Raw genomic sequence first — 19622 nt, forward strand, 5'->3', positions numbered from 1 at the left:
ACTTCCAGCACCCAGGAGGACACTGGGGAGGTGGGGTAGGCCACTGACCCCAACCTGAGAACAACCCAGTGCCTAAGAGCAAGGAGGCAAATAAAGAGTGCCCATGCTGGGCAGAGTAAAGCCAGGTCAGCTGATTCTTTGCATCTGCCTTGATCAGCAGCACAGGTCCATTCAGATTTTGGGGTGGGCATGGGCTTCTATATCAACATTCTGTATAGCTCTGCTTCTCTTTCATTCATTCCCCAGTGTACAGCAAGCTCTTTCGTCAATATTCTGGCTCGTCTCTGATTACTGCTGTTCTTATTTTTAAGGGAGGGATCCAGGAATACAAGCCAAAACAACTGTAAAATACATCTAAATAAAATACTTACCGGAAAAGGGTGGGCCCAAATACAATGGCAAGGTTTTCCAGGGTCATGTGGTTCATTTCACTGTGTGATGCCACCTTCAACAGAAAGGTAGAGAGGAACTGGAAAAGGCTGTAGTGGGCCTTGGGAAAGCTGCTTAATAACCTTTTCAGACATTGTGTACACTCAGCCATGTGGTTCTTATTATCTGTGAAGAATTAAATTTTAATTCAGTTACTAACAAATGGGTATTCTAAGCATCCAGCAAGTTTTACTACACAATTTATTTTACAATAAAGATACCTCCTCTCCCCCCCCCCCCAAAAAAGGACACAAGTGGGGGGAGGGAGAGCATAGGCCAAAAGCCAGTGATTTTTAGACTAATCCTCTAATTATTTCACATATTAGCTTTAAACTACAAACATTTCCCTAGGTACTGGAATTTCCTATGGAACACTCTAGGTATTTGGACTCTATCCTATGTCTGTGACATTTCTTGCTAGGAGAGGAGGAAAATGTAGTTTTTCTTGTTATTTCTAGTAGAGAGTGCAAGACATTACCAACTGGCTATAGGATAACCAAGACATTATGGAAAAAGCTGTGGAAGGATTGTCAGCTGTGACTCTTGCTGGAGATTTGCCACATGCTGTGTGACTCATGCTAAGAGAACGCTGGGACATTATACCCTTTCAGCACCACATCAGTCTTCGTTTTGCTACTAATTGGTAACATTTACAGTTTCAGGGCATTTTTGCACTATAAATATAGTACTGTAGTTACAGAAGAAAGGTATAAAATTCCAAGTCCAGGAACATTGACCTTTTCACTTTCCCTGCAGCAAAAAGGAACATTTTAATTGCAAATGTGGGTTCACAAACAAACAACTCACTTTAATAGGAGGGGTGGGATGAGAATGGATTGAATCCCCTAAATATTTTAACTGATAGCTCAATACTGTGCAATAGCTAAGGCAATAACTATTGTGCCCTGGATAGTTGTACATTGAACACACTTGCAATATACAGTAGAACCTCAGAGTTATGATCTGACTGGTCAACCACACCCCTCATTTGGAACCCCAGGTATGCAATCAGGCAGCAACGCGGGGGAGGGAGGAAGCAAATACTGCATAGTGCTATGTTAGACTACTATACAAATAAAGAGAAAGTTTAAAGAAGATTTGATAAGGAAGGAAACTGTTCCTATGCTTGTTTTGTTTAAATTAAGATTGTTAAAAGCAGCATTTTTCTTCTGCATGGTAAAGTTTCAAAGCTGTATTAAATCAATATTCAGTTGTAAACTTTTGAAAAAACACCGCATTTGTTTGTTCAGAGTTTCAACCAACCTGCATTGCTAAGGTGTTCGTAACTGAGGCTCTATTGTAAGTCAATTGGACACATTGCATAGGGAGAATCCACAAAATTCCCACCCTTTAAGGTGTGAAGTTATGCAAACACTCACACATTTGTTGATTACAGTGTTTAAATTCTGCTGAGTGTACACTAGTCAGCCATTTCTGGACAAAAAAAAGTCATCCCAGCTGAAATGCCATTGACATTTCAAATGAATTTAGCCTTTGTTTTACCTTCAAAGGTTTTAAGAAGGTTAGCATGTAAGTTGTCTGGGAAAACAGCCACTGGAAGCTCCTTGAGGAAAAGTTTAAAGAGGCTTGCAACAGAATCTATGTCACCATCATTAATGAGGTCCACCTTTTCACCTTGATCATACTTCTGCTTCAATGCTTTGATTTTGTTCACTGAGCCACTGATTCGAAATAAACCTACATGATCCAGGCCTATTAAAAAACAATAGTTACCATTTTAAATAAAATACACAAAGGAGGAAAACTAAAAAACACAGTTTACTGATAGTGTCTACAGAGACCTGACAAATGCATTTTGGAATCAAATAAGTTTGCTAATTGTTCAATCTCACGCACCCCAAAAGAGTTGTTTAATTCAGTATTTTCTGGGTTTTTTTTTTTTTTTTAAATATCATCCCTTCATTATTGCCCTTTAATGCCACAAGGAGTTTTCAACTACTGGTTTGGTTGATATCCAGGGAGTTCAAATCAGCAGGTCACTTTTTCTCATTCTAAACCAACCCAATCAAAATCCACTTAGACTGGTTTTAAAAGAGTGGAAATTTACACGTTCTCCCATTAGTTGCTATTCTCCTTTGTGGTCCTGCTTCCCCAAAGCAAGTTAGTTACAGCTCTTGATTTTGACTAAAAGTACAAACAAAAAAAAGTTTCTAGAAAGCAGAACAAGTTATCGACTTACCAAACATTTCTAGGTATTCCACCATCTCTGTCACAACAAAAGGAACTTGGCATTGTGTTGCCTCTTGTGCAAGAGTCTCAAGGGGAACACCAAAGTTGTTTCTCCTCTTGGTGAGCTGGAAATCTGGTGCCACTTTATTTGTGCCTGGCTTAATTTTAACTGAAGACAATGATTGCTGCAAAATAAATAAATGAATCAATCAATCCTCTGTGATAATACAAGCTGCTTATCACTGTGCACCGTCTCAGGGCTGGACATGGCAATGTAGCAGCTCTGCCTCAGTTTCCACATAACTTCTTCAGCCTACTCCTTCCATATAGAGGTGACTTGGCCCTCGAATCAAGCCACTGTAAAGCAGGAGTCGGCAACCTTTGGCACATGGCTCACCAGGGTAAGAACCCTGGCGGGGCGGGCCGGTTTATTTACCTGCTGCGTCCGCAGGTTCAGCCAATCACGGCTCCCACAGGCTGTGGTTCACTGCACCAGGCCAATGGGGGCTGCAGGAAGCGGTGCGGGCCAAGGGATGTGCTGGCCGCCACTTCCCACAGCCCCCATTGGTCTGAAGCAGCCAACCACGATCAGCCGAACCTGCTGATGCGGCAGGTAAACAAACTGGCCCTTACCCTGGCAAGCTGCCTGCCAAAGGTTGCCGACCCCGGCTCTAAAGCATTCAACCCCCTCTGGGGTAGCAGAGTCACTTAATCCAAATCCAACAAACATACCAGACAAGAGAATTCTCAGTCCTGCCAGGCTCAGCCTTCAGCCCCCTTTCTCTCAGGCAGGATCCCAGCTACAATCAGCCTGTTTTCCCATTTAACAGCCAGCTCTATGACTCTTCTCTATTCAGTCATCCAGGACAAGCCTACCTCCTCCCAAGGCAAGCTACAAGCCATCTGTAGTCTCTGGTCCCAGCCAGGCTCCTTAACTCACACAGCATCAGCAGCTATCCACTGCTGGGAACTCAGCACAGGTGGAGGGAGGTAGGGCTAACTGAGCCCAGAGAATACACTTTAACCCTTTCCTATCTGGTGTAGGGTTTGTCTACTCCACCATACTACCTTCTTCGATAAAACCAATATTGGTTACAAACAGTCAAATCTTACTGTAGAACTGATTCAATTGTTTTTAATTGTTCACTTTATTAATTTAACTTCATAAGTAAAGTTTATGAATGAAACATAAGCCAGGTCCGAGACTGAAAGTCACCTCTGCAGTTGACGGGTGATCAATCACACCGAACCCAGAGGCAGCAAGACCTATAGACTCTGGATTCAAACTAAGGCCTACAAAAAGGATGGGCGAGCTGGAAGACTTTGGGTAATGTTCTGCTGCCACCATGGGAGGGCAGACCCAGCCCTTCTTTGTGCCCAGCTTTCCTGGCCAGTTAGCCACCACAAGCTACAAACCCAAGCTGCAAAATCAAGCCACTGATTCAAGCTATGTTCAGGACTGGTAACTATACAGCAGCTGCAGAATATCTGATCACACACACACCCCAGATGTTCTGCAGCTGCTGTATAGTTACCAGTCCTGAACATAGCTTGAATCCATGTGCACACACACAGGTGATAAATCAAGGTGTGTTATAATAAACATGCCATCTTTGCCTTGCCCCCTGAGATGATCCCGTGTAGTTTTGTCTGCATAACATTACCTGTTAACTGAGCAAGTTAGAACCAGGGAAGGCCTATCTTAGGCCCTAATATGGTCCCCATTGCTATAGTATCTGAGATCCTCACAATTGTGTGTATAGTTATCCTCACAGAGCCCCTTTAAAGTAGGGAAGTACTATCAGGTCCATTTTACTTATGGGAAACTGGGTGTAAAGAGGCCAAATGACTCATCCAGCAACACATAGGAAGTTAGTGGTGGATAAGGTATTTGATCCCAGGTCTCCCAAGCCCCAACCATTGGACTATGCTTCCTCACCAGTTATCCTACTGAAGACTACTTGTTGATAATGAGATCAGCACATGTTAGTAAAACAAGCAGGATAAGAAAGGAAGAGGGAAGCTTTGTATTCTGATAAGTGCACACAACAATGTGAACCTCAGACTTATTCAACAACCAGTGAAAATAGCATTGCAGTTAAACTATGTATCAACAGCTCGTTGAGTCTTGCATTCCTTTTTCTGGAAAAATGATGTGTATTTCATAAGGGTGAAAGTGCAGCACTAGGTGAGATTTTTCTCTTTACTGTTAACACGTTACACTGTTCAGTAGGAAGCAAGATCGATGTTTTGACTGCTCATTATCTTCTTCATACCATGAATATGCACACTATTGTCTAGAGGACAGTGAATGCATAGTAAAAAAAATAAAAATAAAACACACACGCCGCTAGCAGTGTTCTCCCGACCAGGTCAGAAATAATTTCTCCTTTGTGCACATACAAATAGCATTTATACAATTAACTGGAAAAGTTTAAAATGAAATTGACAGTGACCATTTTATTTTTCTGCCAACCCAGATCTATCATTTGCAAGCTATTTTATTCATTGAAGAGCCCTGTGTATGCAACAAATTTCATGAAAGAACATGGCTGCCAGAACCGCTAGACATGATTTTGTACCACTTTTGCTTAATTTGCTATTATTTTCACATACCTCAAAAGTTCTCAAAATGAGAATAAATTAAAACAGGTAGTTTCCAAGACTGAATGATCTGACCTCTGGAATGGTTTGTATAAAAGAGTGAAAACATAATTTCAATATCACATTCATTTTTAGTGATGTTAGGAAGTGCTGTATATTGAAATCATAGAATTGTAGGACTGGAAGGGACCTCAAGAGGTCATTTAAGTCCAGTCCCCTGCAATCATGGCAGGACTAAGTAATGCATGTATACATCTCGCACACTATTGTGATAGAGTCAGATCTTGGACTAAGTTGGTGATCCATTTGTTCTTGTAAACTTCTTGCAATAAATTTTGTCTACACGGTCTTTGCAACCACTAGAGACCAGCCACCTAATAGAACTCTTACAAAAGGAGTCCCATTGAGCAAGTTTATGTTGCAACAAAAAAGGAGGTGCAATAAAGAATGCAACTGGAATTTTGACTGACTGCAACTTCATTATAACAGTTAAACTTCAGACAAGGTAGCTCCCAAAGGCAGCCTATCCTAGCAGTAAGCAAAAGGGAAGCAGTAGCCAACTTGAGCTGTCACAAGCCCCCACATAGTCAGTACTCAAATCCAAGTAATGCCACATACTAGGCTTGGCCAGCCCATATAAATCCCAGGCTTTAAAACGTCTGCATCATTCTGAGGCCTAATGAAAATCTGCAGCCCCATTCAAGCCACTACACACAAGAAAACTCTTAAGTATTGCCATAAGAGCTTAGGTCCCCCTGGGAATGCCTTCTGCATGGAAGGTCATTTAATGCCAAGTTTTCAAGAAAGGGATATTACTGCAACTTCCAACCTTTAACGTCAGGAAACCCAATAATTGTATCCCTACTGAAGCAACTCTAACCTCAGATGCTGAGAACTTCCATACAAAATTGTAATCCTGGTTAAACAGCCACAAGTTTTGTGAACTAAGGAAAACCCGCATCTTCAGCACTTAGATTATGCCTTCTCATCATGATTTTATTGCATGGCTTCAAATAAGAGATATCAGCAAAAACTGATGGCTGCAACTGTAACACCACATTAATAGAGCAACAAGGAAGAATAAGGTTTAGGAGAAAGCATAGCATGTTTGTAATGGGGGGGGGGCATAACCACTATCTGTTTCACCTGGCATGGCCTTTTATTGATGCACCAGCACTTCTGAGAAGTGGGATTAATCAACAACAGCCTCTTTGACAAGAGGGAACTACCATTGGCCAGTAGTCCTGTGAGATCACCATCCTAGATCATATTGCCTAATATGGATGAGATGGCAAAAATTAGCCAATTGTGTAATAAGCTATATTTCCATACCTCAAACTATGATCACCATTGGTTAGGTACGAGACATTTCAAAATAAAAATAAAGGCTATAAATCCTATTTAAGTAGTATAATTTAAGAACAAGTAGTATGCATATTTCATTGTTTGAAAAGGAATATTTTTAAGTTTTCCTAGTATCATCCCAAATGCTTTAAAACTAGTGTCTTTTCAACTATTATATTGCCATGATTTAACTATATATTCCATAAAGATCTATAGTAGAAGTGCCATTCTGTCACTTCACAAATTCACTTTCTAACAATGCTAAAAGTTAGGACTTATTTGACTTGGCTTTGTTCAATTCTGTTGCCATGGCATGTATGCACAAAAGATGTCAAACTTGCTAATATACTGGCGAGAAACACTAGCTCAATACAATATGATTAATCTACTTAAAGAAGCAAATACTAACATGTAAAAAGAACCATAATTTTGTGCTCCATTTACACTACATTAACTTTAAAGACAATGAGATTAACAAATTGTATTTAAAAAACCACACACACACCCCTTTCAGGGTGTCCTAGTCTAACAATCTCTCCTTCCCATGCTGCTGCATATTACAGTAGGGGGAAAAAACTGCATATTTCTCAGCAGCTTTTGTGAATGCAGCTAGAACACAGAACAGAATAAATAAGCCAATGAAAATCCACTTACACAAACCAAAAGAGAGGCACTTGTTCCCATGTTAGACCTGCGTTGGTGTGTGTTGCATTTTCAGATATCCCACTCAGAAGACATAGCCACATTGCATGAATGAACAGAAACAAACTTAACCACAGCCATTCAGAATGTTAGCATGGAGAGTGAAGGTCATTAATTTGCTATTTTTAAACTTTAGCCTAGAATGTCACAGAGATTTCTACTGAAGACAGAAACTGAGTACTTGTAGACATGGATTCCTCATGGCAAACACTTGCTGCTACATAGTCACATGGCAAAAGCTCACTCAAGTGCACTATCAAGAGATGTTTCCATGGCACCTAACACCCACACAATGTCATAGCTTCCTGAAAACTCAGACGGATCATTTGATATTCAGTTTCCTTCTTAACATGGAGAGATGTAAACAAAACAATCTTACTGACCAATCATCCTTGCCACCTGCAAACAATGGTGAAGAGCATATTCTGAATTTATGAAGTAAGCAAGGGCAAAACACATGCAGAGTTTTAGTTAAGTGCTTTCATTCCTTGCTTTTGTGAAGATTTTGCAGATTTTTTAGGTATGACAGGTAATAAAAATATGATCCTTTTGCTAGGCAGGGAGAAAAAAGGACAGAGGTGTATTATATAGTAGCCACTACCCAAGCACTCCTCCTGGCCAGAGGATGCTCTACTGTACTCTACCTCTATTTTCCTTCTTTTCACAGGACACTAAAGAGCCATCTTACTCTCCCCTCATATCAGGGACCACTGACATTCAAATACTCAACCATATGGGACACAGCAGGGCTTCTCCCCAGTCTAACAAGCACTCACTACCATGCCCAGTCTTCTTTAAATAGGTTTCTTTATTCAAACCTAAGCACATAGCAGCCAAGACAATTCCTTAGCTTACCTTTTATCATAAGGTTTCATAGCCTCCCCTCTCAAAGGGCTCTGCTTCTGGTAGTTTCTCAGTCCCAGCCAACTCCCTTCTCATAGCCAGTTCTCATTCAACCAGACCTGCTCTCAGCCAGCTCTGTTTCCCTTCTGATCACCCACCTCCTATGACTTCTCTCCCCAAAGACAGTCTACCCCAATCACTCCTCCACTTACTGCCCTCTGACAGGCCTTTATAGCCCCAGGTGTAGCCCTGCTCTCTTTAATTGGCTCAGCTGGGCCCACTTGCTCTGCACAAGGTGGGGGGACTGGTCTATTGACAGGAACCAGTTACCCTGTGACAGGCAGACCCAAGGAAAGAGAAAGGAAGGCATTGCTATCCTGCTAATACAGTGTGCTCTGTTGGCCAACAGTGTAGTCTAAGTGGGCCCCTATCTGCTACCCAAGCTGGGGGCTCATATATATGGAGGTCTTATCCTGAGATTATTCCACCTAAGACAAGGCTCTGTGTGGTATTGTCCCCCCACCACTTCAGTAGAAAGTCCTGCCCATCTGAGCCTCTCCTGCTACCCCAACACAGCTTTCTACTCGATAGGGTAAGGATGAGCCTCCTTATATATATGGCAGGCTCCAAGCAGTGACATGCCACCCCACAATTGTGTGTTCCAGGGCTTGAGACAGACATGCACCAGGGCACCCTACTCCTAGAAGGAGTGGCAAGGCCCTCTCTCACCCCACTTGCCCTAACACACCCAATAAATGGCTTTATTACCAAAATGGAAATTTCTGCAGGAAGTCTGTTTTTGACTAAGTTTTTCAGATTCTCATAAAAAAATTCCAAACCCCTCCCCCTTCCACAAAAAACACCCTTTGGTTTTTAGGCCATCAAAATCTGAAACTTTCATCCAAAACTGAAAGCCAAAACCAGTGACACAGGGAAAAAAACATTTCCCAACCAGCACATTAGGAAGATCTCAAACATTGGTTCCACTCACCTCATGTTTGCAAGATTTTCTTCACTACCAGGAGCCCAGAGACTTTTTTTTTTTAAATGAAAACCTAGATCCTGTGGAAAGTGGTAGCCCTTGCAATGGGTTAGTGGATTGTTAAAGCTCTGATTAACATTCTGGCTCACATGCAAATATGGATGTCTGCAAGAAGAGCAATAACTATATCTGTATGAACAGAAACCCATTTATATATATAGGAAATAAAAAGCAACCCAAACAAAATCAAACCAAACAGCCTTCAGAGTTTGAACATTGTTTCTTCATTATTTGATCAGCTCTGCTTATTATCATGTTGTAGATTACTTGATTGTAAGATGGAAACAGATCTTTATTGCTCCTGTACCTGAGTCCTTAAACCATTCATTGAGGCAGAGGTTGTATCATTTTTTCCCCCACAGGATTCCTTAGGAGCCTGAATCATGCTCTCTAAAATCTCAGAAGATAAAAAAGCATATTCCCTAACACCTATTGTCATTTAGTTTAAATATATTTAAAATAATTTCTCAACCAATTAATGAAATGAATAATTGTGTATCATCTATTGTCGCCATGTACTCCCTTATCAGGAAATCCAGGAAGACAGACTTGTTCTTCGGGGAGGTCTGTGAACTGAAAGATCTGTATCTACTCAATGTTTGTCCAGGGCTAGAATCACTGGAAGAACTTGTCCCAATCTCTTACTACTTCCAAAATAGAAAAAGCTTTCTTAAAACCATACAGTCAGAAACAGCTTTTCTCTTGCTCAACAGATAGACTTATAAGGTAAATGTCAATAAATATTGATTTCAACATACACACAAATGGATGAAAAAATATTTCCATAGATAATCTAAACTTACAGATGGGCAAAGCAAGAAAAATGCTTTGTTTGCTTAGCGTGTTTTGAGATGTGATGTTGACAATGTGTTTAACCAACTATAAAGCTTTACCTTTTTGCCTCTCAATTTATCAATTATTGTCTGATCCACCCACGACTTCCTGTAACTGAATGTTTAAATAGATAAAATAGAAAAAAATGCTGAAAAATATTGATATTATCCATTAAAATTATATAAAAGAATTGAGTTCTGCTAAGTCTATCTATGGATTTGAGATGTCAGGGGTTCACCCAAAAAAAAAACCACAACCCACAGTCCAATTTAAGAAAAGAACATAAAAACAGTTTAAGATTTATAACTGATGTAATCCTTCTCCGGCCTAGTAGATAACATTAGCCCTAAGCAAATACCTTTTAAAGCAAGATGACAAGCACTGGCTGAAAGTGGATTTTCTGTTCATTTTTCATGGGCTCTGAGGTAGCACAAACAAGAAAAAAAGGAGCAATGAGTCATCATTTATTAGCCTGGAAAACTAACTGTTCAGTTTGTTTGGTTTTTTAATTGCCATTATTCTTTGAGAACTGATTTTCAAGAGCAACCTGCTGTGTTTGAATATCAAATACAAATAGGCCCATTTAAAATGAAAGGAAAACACATTTCAGTTCCCTTGGAACAGTGAGGGGCTAGATTTTAAAAAGGTGCACCATGTCATTGACATCAATGGGAGCAAAAGGTCCTCAGCACCCCTCCAAAGCTGTTCAGTACCCTGCAAGATTGGATCTTTCAGTTGCATGTCCCAAACAATCACCAGCTCACTCAGCAGCGTAAGAGCACTTGCTCATTTTCAATAGGTGGCAATACTGCAAGTACAAAAAAAAAGGCCTATTTAAACTACGGGGTGAAAAATAAAGGAGTGATCATGTATTCAGGGCTGTGGCAGAAGGCTGGGAGCTAGCATCTGAGCCAGCACTCTGATCCCCCTGGTACCAATTAGAGTGGGGAATGAAATGAAATTATCTAATCAGGTGGGAAGCTGGGAGAGCTAAAGAATTAGTCCACCAGCTGGAGCCTGATAAGATAAAAGAAGGAAGTGCTGGGAAGAGAAATAGGGCTGAGGGAGATCTCCTCTCTGACCTTAGGGGGAGAGGAGCTGATGGTATAAGAGTCACTGTAAATAGCATTGCTGCAAGGAAATGTAAGAGGAGGTGGTGGTGGGAACTGAAATAAGTCATACAGTGTGGATACCTAACCTATGAAGTCTGAACAGGGGGGTAGAAGCCAGGAGCAGTGTGGGACCTGCTCCAAGGGCACAAGTGCATTCATTACTTAGTTAATGGCATATGTTGTGCTACTTAAAATGTAAATCTCCACCATTAAAGAATCAGGGGCTGCCAAAGAACCCTACTGGTAGGGGTTTGCTCTCTTTTTGGTATAAGTGGCTGAGTAACATATGAGGGACTACTTAAAAATTAGCAACAAGAACCTTTTTGTAAGTGTCCTTTATATTATAAAAAGCAGGAGTCCATCACATAACCCAGTTACGACAATGCATCATATCTATGTTCAACAAGAATGGGAAAAAAATGAAACAGAACAATTGTAGGTCACACCTAACAGAGGGCCTGCCCCTCCAAGCGCTTACAACCAGCTGGAGGTGGTGGCACATACTACTCTTAATAGTCCCATTGACCTCAAAGATCAGGCCCACAGTTATATACTAACACAGACAAGAGGTTTCTCTTATAACAGTTAGTATATAACTAACAGGTGCATATAGTTAAGCATGTCTGTACATGGAGAATTGGAGCTTATTTGTTTTTGCTTTCAATGATGAAATGGCTCTTTGGCTATTAAATGTTGAGTGCCACTGTCTTAAAGGGCTTCTTCCCAGACCTGTTGCAGTCATGAAAAGAAGAACACAAATAGGAAGGGAAAGGAATAGCTTGCTTGTTTCTCCTGGTAAATGAAAAGGTTAGCTCAATATCAGAGATGCCAAAATCACAAGTGAGGCTAAGGCAGCTATAATAAATCAATGATCATTCAGCATAAATTATAGAAAAGCAGCCACAAAATCACAAAAACCAAAAACTTATTTTATAGTTCACGACAAAATGTGATTAGGTTAATCCACTGGTCTGCATCTCATTTTGATACATAAGAAACTATCCAGCCATGCCAGAAAATAAGATCTTACAGGTTTAGAATAAAATCTCTTTTTCTATTTTAAGGAAAGGGGTATAAAACGATATTTTTTTAAAAAAGAGACAGACTAGGCAGCCAGAAATAGCAGTTGTCTATGCATGTACTTTTCAGTATGGCCACAGGGTGGTGATGCAATACTGGGAATTATTTTAATAAACTGTTACATTTCTGTGCCTTCTTTCCACAGCTATACCACTGAAGTATCCTGAAAATATTCAGAGCCAGGTTCATGCTGACAAGTTTCCCCTCAGACAAACCAGTCCTACTTTTACCAGAACTGAAAGCAGGTTTCCAAAGTGAACCCAGCTGCCTATCACTTTACACTGTATTCACTGGATCATGAGCCACTTTTAATTAAATTTGGTGCAGTTGTAAACACAAAGGTAACAGGAGAAACTAGGAACTGGGGAGAAACCATTGAGTGCCTCTCACTGTCTAGCTGACTGGGGAAGATAGGAATAGACAGGTAAGAATTCCATCCAGCACTGAGTAATCATTGGCAAGGAATAATTCATGAAAGAGATAGTGTTTCCATTTTAAGCTTTCAGTCCCCTGATTTTCCAGTCAGCCTTTAGTCTGTATACATTTTTTTCCATATTCCAGTTACACTAAATTAAAAAAAACAACACTCTATATGTACACTGGTCATCAAAATATTCAAATCTCTAAACTCTCCTTGAACAGCAGCAGAATATGTTTTCTCTGATTTCCTTCTCCAAACTATATTACATGAAAGTGGTGCTACCAAGAACCACACTGTCATATCCAAGAAACAGATTTGTCTGATTCTATCATGTTTCACGCAGATGAACTTATTGGGAAATAATATTAAAAAATATAGGCCATAATTTACACTGTTAAGCCATTTACAGATTGGATTGGAAACAGCATGCTCTCTACTACTACTTATCATCATCTTGTTGTTGTGAAGGCCAAAACCACTACTAGGTTCAAAAAAATAATTAGATAAATTCATGGAGGATTGGTCCATCACTGGTTATTAGCCAATGTGGTCAGGGGTGCAACCCCATGCTTTGTGTGTCTCTATGCCTCTGACTGCCAGGTGTTGGGACTGGAAAACAAGGGATAGATGATCACTTCATAATTGCCCTGTTCTATTCATTCCCTTTGAAGCATCTGGCATTGGTCACTGTCGGAAGACAGGATATTGAGCTAGATGGACCATTGGTCTGATCCACTGTGGCCAGTCTTATTTTCTTATTATTCTGCCCACCTCCTTCCTGCAATTAACAGATGGTCTTTTTCACCTTGTGAATTACCAAAGGCAAGGTTGCTTATGGTATATGCCCATTTCTGCTGTCTTCCAGTGACAGCTGAATTATGTGGATAAGTGGGTGAATGGATAGGGTGATGATGGAAAAAGAAAAAAAGAGAAGGAACAAGTGAAGGTGACTTTGTAGCCTTATATATGTGTAAATATTTAATAAACTCCCATATCTATTTTCTTTTTTTGAGGCTTTCAAGTAGTCACAAATCCAAATCCTTATCTGAGATCTCCCTTGCCAATTTTGTAGAGCTACAAAGGTGCAAAAGAATGGCAACAAGTAAGCTCTTGTGAAAATGTCATGAAGACCAGTTGGAGCCTGTCTCTGTTCCTGCAATGTTTTTTTATATAATTCCCTCCATGGACCTAAAGGTCTCTTAATGGTCTTGGCTGGTGTTCTAGGTTTATGGGGAAATAACTGAACATTAAAAGAATATTACCTCACATTATTTAAGAGCAGCATTCTACGGGTACACTATGAGTAAGACTTCCACTGAAACCAGTGATGGTTCTGTATGAACAACTACAGAGTAAGTCTGAAAATCAGCATCATCTAGGAGGCCTGCTCAAGGCCCTGCACATTATTTAAGATCTACCTAAGCCCATATCACATTTAAAATGAGGGTTAGGGAGGCATAAGACTTTGTGAAGGCCTCTGCATGGGATGAATTACACTCATGACGGGGAGGAGGGAACCTAAGCCTTTTAGATCAATAAATAGAACAGAGATGATAAACTATCAAAACAAACTGACAACCTAAAATTGCTGTAGCTGCAAATGCATCCAGTAATAGAACATAACATAGAAATGAGAAAGAGCTGCTGTGCTTTGGAGTGACTGGTTTTGAGCATTGCTCTAATTACAGCAACCTGTATTTAAAGGACATACACTATTTCTTTCTGCAAAAGAGCTATAGAGAAGTATTTAACCAGGAAAGTTAGTTGAGTTACCTCCCTCCACAGTATTGCTATTACTAACTTGCAGGACTGACAACAAAGTACTGTCCTGTTTCTTCAGCTGCTATGTTATAAATAGCTGACACCCGCTAAGAAGTGCAAGATCACTCAAAAGGCTGTTTGACTTGAAAAAATACATTTCTGATTGGAAAGAAGTTGCTCCTTGGTCCATGTAAATGTTAGTGTTATTCTGAATTGCTTGTGCATTTTGTCCTTTGCCATTTTTAAAGCAGAAACATGTTCTACTATCTGATAAAATGCACATCTGGTAAATATTGTATATTTTTTTAAGTAAACTCTCTTCCACTATAACGAGGACCTTGGTGCCAATGAGAGTTGCATGCAATGATGTAGGGTAGTATACACTACCTATGGCTCCTCTGGTAATTTAGTAAATCCTCAAACTTCAATATTTAGGTAAACAGTGGGATCTAGGAACAGCAGTCTCACTAGGGGGTCTTAATCAAATGAATTTACTTTTTAAAATAAAATGGCCAAGTGTGAAGGTAGGTATCAAAATGCTCACAGTACGCAAGTGGCTTCCATCTCATTTCAGAACACCTGAATATTTAGCATCTTCAATAAATACTATGTCTCTGGGCATAAAACAATGACTAATGCTTAAATTGAAATGACTATGATTACACTAAGGTTATTTAGAAGTGTCATAGGTGAATGTATTTATGTGGAGCTCCAGTTCATGGTGCAAGGGCAGCCACACTGGCTAAGGATGCAGGGGAGGGGGAGTCCAGGACAGATGTGTAGGCACATGGCTTCCAGTGGATCAATGGGAGGCTCTCAGGTTTATAGATGGGCCCCATGACCCAGGCTTATGGATGGAGTGGCAAACCCCATTGGGAGGAGAACCCTGTGAGATGATCATTGTGGATACTACTTCTTTCAAGGCCCTTGCACTTTGTCCCTTATTAGAACCAGTTGAAATTTTTCAAAATTTGTAACTACATTTTTCTTTAATGCCTCCCATTTTTTCCAACTAAATAATTTTTATGCCATCATGCAGCAAGAAAAGTCTGGGCTTAATCAAACTGAAAGAAAAGATAGAGGATACTTCAACTTTTTGGCACATTTGATTCCCCCCCCCCTCCCCCCCCCAATGAACCATATAATGCAGAGTTTCTCAAACAGGGGTCGCCACTTGTGTAGGGAAAGCCCCTGGCGGGCCAGGCCGGTGTGTTTAACTGCCCCGTCTGCAGGTCCAGCCAATCACAGCTCCCACTGGCCACAGTTCACCACTGCAGGCCAATGAGGGCTGCTGGAAGTGGCGGCCAGTATGTCCCTCGGCCCGAACCGCTTCCAGCAGTGCCCATTGGCCCGGAGCAGTGATCCATGGCCAGTGGGAGCCGCGATCGGCCAGACCTGCGGACGGGGCAGTTAAACACACCGGCCTGCCCCGCCAGGGGCTTTCCCTACACAAGCGGCGACCCGTGTTTGAGAAACGCTGATATAATGAGTCATTCCTACTTGTTACCACAACCACTGCTGTAGTAGCAACCTCAGAAGTAGCATTATGCTCTATGAAAGAAAGTGTCCTTAGTCATAAAAGAAAAAAAAATCGGTGAATCAGTTTTTGGAAGAGGGACTGAATGAGAACATGACTTTATGCAACTTGATGTGCATGTCATGTTGCATCAATTTTTAAAGTAACTGCAAAAAACTAAAGTGCATAATTTGGATATGCTCTTTCACTATAGGTCAAACTACAACACTGGCCACATATAAAGCAGTTGGCTAGCTATTAATATTGTTACTCAAGAACTTCTAGCTGTCACCATAAAACAGAGCACCCAATGACATTTCAGCACAAACCGTACTTCCAGGAGAAGAGGAATTATACGAGGTCAGCAAGTGACACATGCTGACTTTCTATTTAAGACAAGATTCCTACATTATAGAGTTCATGATTGAACATTATAATGTTGTTCCTAGCAGTTTAATGGATATAGTGTTCTATGCACCCTACTCACATTTCCAGGTTTATAACCATGTCTGATTTTTGCTGCTAGAGGCTCTGGCACAATTCAAAAGTGGCCTCTAATTTTGGGCATCTCTGCTTTTGGGTATTTAGCTTTAGACAACTGAATTCTTCTTTTAAGAGATAATAAATATGCACAATTCTAAGTCAAGGCAGTGGTTAGTGTGGGTGCTCAGCATCTCTGGAAAAAATAAAAATCAAGCTTTTAATCTCTAAAGTTGGACATCCACACAAAAATACCAAAAGAATGAGAGGCTACACTAAAAAACATGGACCGCTATATTAAGGCCCCTAAAAAATTGGTGATTAAAGGCATCCCTGGCCAGTCCCACTAAAGAGGTGGAACTTCAGAGGGAGTGTACTTTAATCAGGGTTATAATTGTTTCTATGAAACCAAAATTTTTAATGCCTTTTGGGAGCAGGGGGAGAAGGGCACAAGCTGTATTGTGAAGTCAGGGATCAATTGGGCTACCTGCAGAGGTGTTATGTTGTATATCACACAGTGACTCTGGCTAAAATTGAAATGTAGGCTGGATCTGATTCATCCTTTTCAGTGGGTCTGCACTACGAATGAAGCAGCAACAGAACAGAGCTGAAAAATTAGTGAGAAACTTTAAGTTGCTGTAACATTGAATGAACCTAATAAAATAGCTTCATAGTAAGAGCACAGCATAAAGATGAGAAAACATTGTTGGGCTTTACAGCGACTGCTTCTGCAAACTGTTTCAGTTACATCAGCCAGCATTTAAAGGGCATATAGTATTTCTTTCTTCAAGAAAGCAACAGGGAATTATTTAACTCCCTGTTAAATACTCGGAGAGTATGTTCAGAGTCCGCTCTCCAAAGAGTCTTGATATAACACTGAAGAGGATGATAAATCACTGTCTGCTTCTGTGGCATAAATAATTGAGCTCAGATCAGAAACACAAGATCACTGATATGGTCCTTTGGAGTTCAGCTAAATTTCATATTAGAAAGGGGTTTCTACTCTTTCTTTTCAAATTGTTGTGCAATTCTGACTGTGTGTCATGGGCAGCTTAAAAAAGGTAAAAGACCAATGTCAGACTTAGCTCAAAAATGTACCGTGACACTTGCCCTCAATAAATTCCTTAAATAAAAATCCCTTGAAATACAAAGAGCCATGACATCAATGGGTGTTCCATGCAAACATGTAAGGCAGCATAACCCCATAGGGCCCCTAGCTCCTCTTAATATATTCTTAGCCATCAACATATGTTACAAACCAGGGGACTCAGGAATACTTATCCATTTGGATGCATAAATAGGCTGTCAGTGGACTACAATATGTTTTTGCAGTAAACCATAAGGTTTATCAATTAAGTAAAGCACTGCAGAGATTTAAACCCCAATAATCCTTGGCAGATTAATTGCCAGAAACAAAGAAATCACTGTAAATATTCTTACCATCTGCTAATAAGAAAACAGATTGTTCTACTGCCTGACTCACTGCTAACTTGACTGATTTAAGCAACAACTATTGCTCATATATCGAGTGTCCACAAAAAGGGGTACAGAGAATAACTTGATTAGTATTCCATTTCTGCTCCAAAAGTTGTTACAGGTCTCTTTGGCAAGGACCGGTCCATTCTGAAAAGTTGTATGCTACTTCAGAGTTTGCCTCTACCCAGAAGATGTGTTCACCTAAAATTGGACTCAAGTCACATTTTTTTCTTGACATTAGACACCATCACAGTGGGGTGTCTTCAGAATCTGAAGACTTCAGTAATTCACTGCATCACTGGAACACCCAAGAGACAGTAGTTCAACCTTCCTAGCCATAAGGTAGTGTGCTCACAACAAGCCTGTATAGAGAAAGTTCAAGTAGTATATACAAAATTAAGACAGCTGAAAAATCACCAATTTTCTGTACTAAAAAAATGCTATTAAATTTTAATCCCAAATTAGTCTAAAAAGCCAAAATTAAAAGAAATGAGAAACCAAATCCCTCCCCCTGCCCCCAATACGGCTTTGGGGCCATTAAACATTTCTTTTTAATTTTGACCCCACTGCTAGGGTGCCTCCTCCTAGCTGCTCTGAGGATTAGCTCTTTCCAGCTTCAATGCTCCCTTCTGCCATTCATTTGCTCACCCTCTATGTGCAACTCAGTATGCTGTCCCTTCATGGCTTGGTCTTCCAGCCAAGTCACTATTGTCCTCCCCTTCCAGGGTTTCAAATTCCTATCAGATGACTGTCCCAGGCAGTCTTCTGCTCCACTGCCCAGTCTGCATGTTGTCCCCAATGGTTAGTAGGGGAACCCAGGATACGGTGAAGCCCAGGGACCCTACAACCAAAGTGTGCACTATCCCAAGCCTTGGTACTACATCACCTACATCAGGCTTTCTCCACACTCCTCTGGTAGACCCTTCTCTCATGGACAGCAAGCCAAGGCTTCTATTCTCTCCCTAGTTTCCGCCTTTCCACCAGTAGAGCATGACTAAAGGCCTCACACTGTAACCCCCTCTGGGCACAGCTTCCAGCTTTTATACCAGCTCAGCCTGTTCCTCTCCAGCTGGGTTCCATCTTCTCTTCCAACTAGCCAGCTTAGTTCTCCCCAAGTGCAGCCTATTAAGTTAGTTAGTCCTTTCTCAGCTACCTTAATACTTTCAGTGAGGAGTGGAGTGAACACTCCATCACTGTATATGAAACCTTTCAAAATGAAGTCATCAAAAAAATCCAAAAATTTGAAAGCTCTTTTTTTGTCTAAACAAAAATTGTCAAAGTGGATACAATTTTACAACAAAAAAAATTGATCAACTCTAAACAACATTTTTAGACTGAAAACTGTTTTGATGAAAATTTTCCAATCACCTCTATGCAGATGAGGGAAAAATACATTTTTCACACTGGCAAAGTTCACACACTCTCCAGCATCCAATATTTGAATTTCATGACCTGACCTACCTAGTAGCTCCCAGTATCTGGGGGCTCATACCACAGAGTTAAAGTCATGTGGAAATCTAATATTTGAACAAGATTACCCAAAATATAGAACCAAAGGAAAAATGATGCAACCATAGTAAATGCTGCTAGTGGTCTTCTCTCAATATAAAAAGCGACAAAGAGTCCTGTGGCACCTTATAGACTAACAGACGTATTGGAGCATGAGCTTTCGTGGGTGAATACCCACTTCATCAGACATTCTCTCAATATATCATACTCACTGAAAAAAGATGAAATTCATACTGTCAGCCATGAGCCTGCTCCTTAGCTGATATATATCAATGTAAC

At 40.5% G+C, this 19622-nt stretch overlaps 1 protein-coding gene across 2 annotated transcripts in view; it reads right to left on the bottom strand.

The window, feature by feature from the left end:
• FAM13C (family with sequence similarity 13 member C) overlaps nt 1-18819 on the bottom strand; it is a 250496-nt gene extending 231677 nt beyond the window's left edge. Inside the window, exons 1-4 of one of the 2 annotated variants that reach the window (XM_045023232.1) lie at nt 18725-18819; nt 2630-2804; nt 1933-2142; nt 372-555 (exon numbers count right to left, since the gene is read on the bottom strand). In XM_045023232.1, coding sequence (XP_044879167.1) covers nt 372-555; nt 1933-2142; nt 2630-2804; nt 18725-18766 — 611 coding nt within the window. In that variant the 5' untranslated portion in view covers nt 18767-18819. The remainder of the gene's footprint in view (nt 1-371; nt 556-1932; nt 2143-2629; nt 2805-18724) is intronic. The other variant, XM_045023233.1, reaches the window with a different exon arrangement.
• Nucleotides 18820-19622: the final 803 nt, after the last annotated feature.

The sequence above is a fragment of the Mauremys mutica genome, chromosome 7 (genome assembly GCF_020497125.1).
Source record: "Mauremys mutica isolate MM-2020 ecotype Southern chromosome 7, ASM2049712v1, whole genome shotgun sequence".
Taxonomy (NCBI): Eukaryota; Metazoa; Chordata; order Testudines; family Geoemydidae; genus Mauremys; species Mauremys mutica.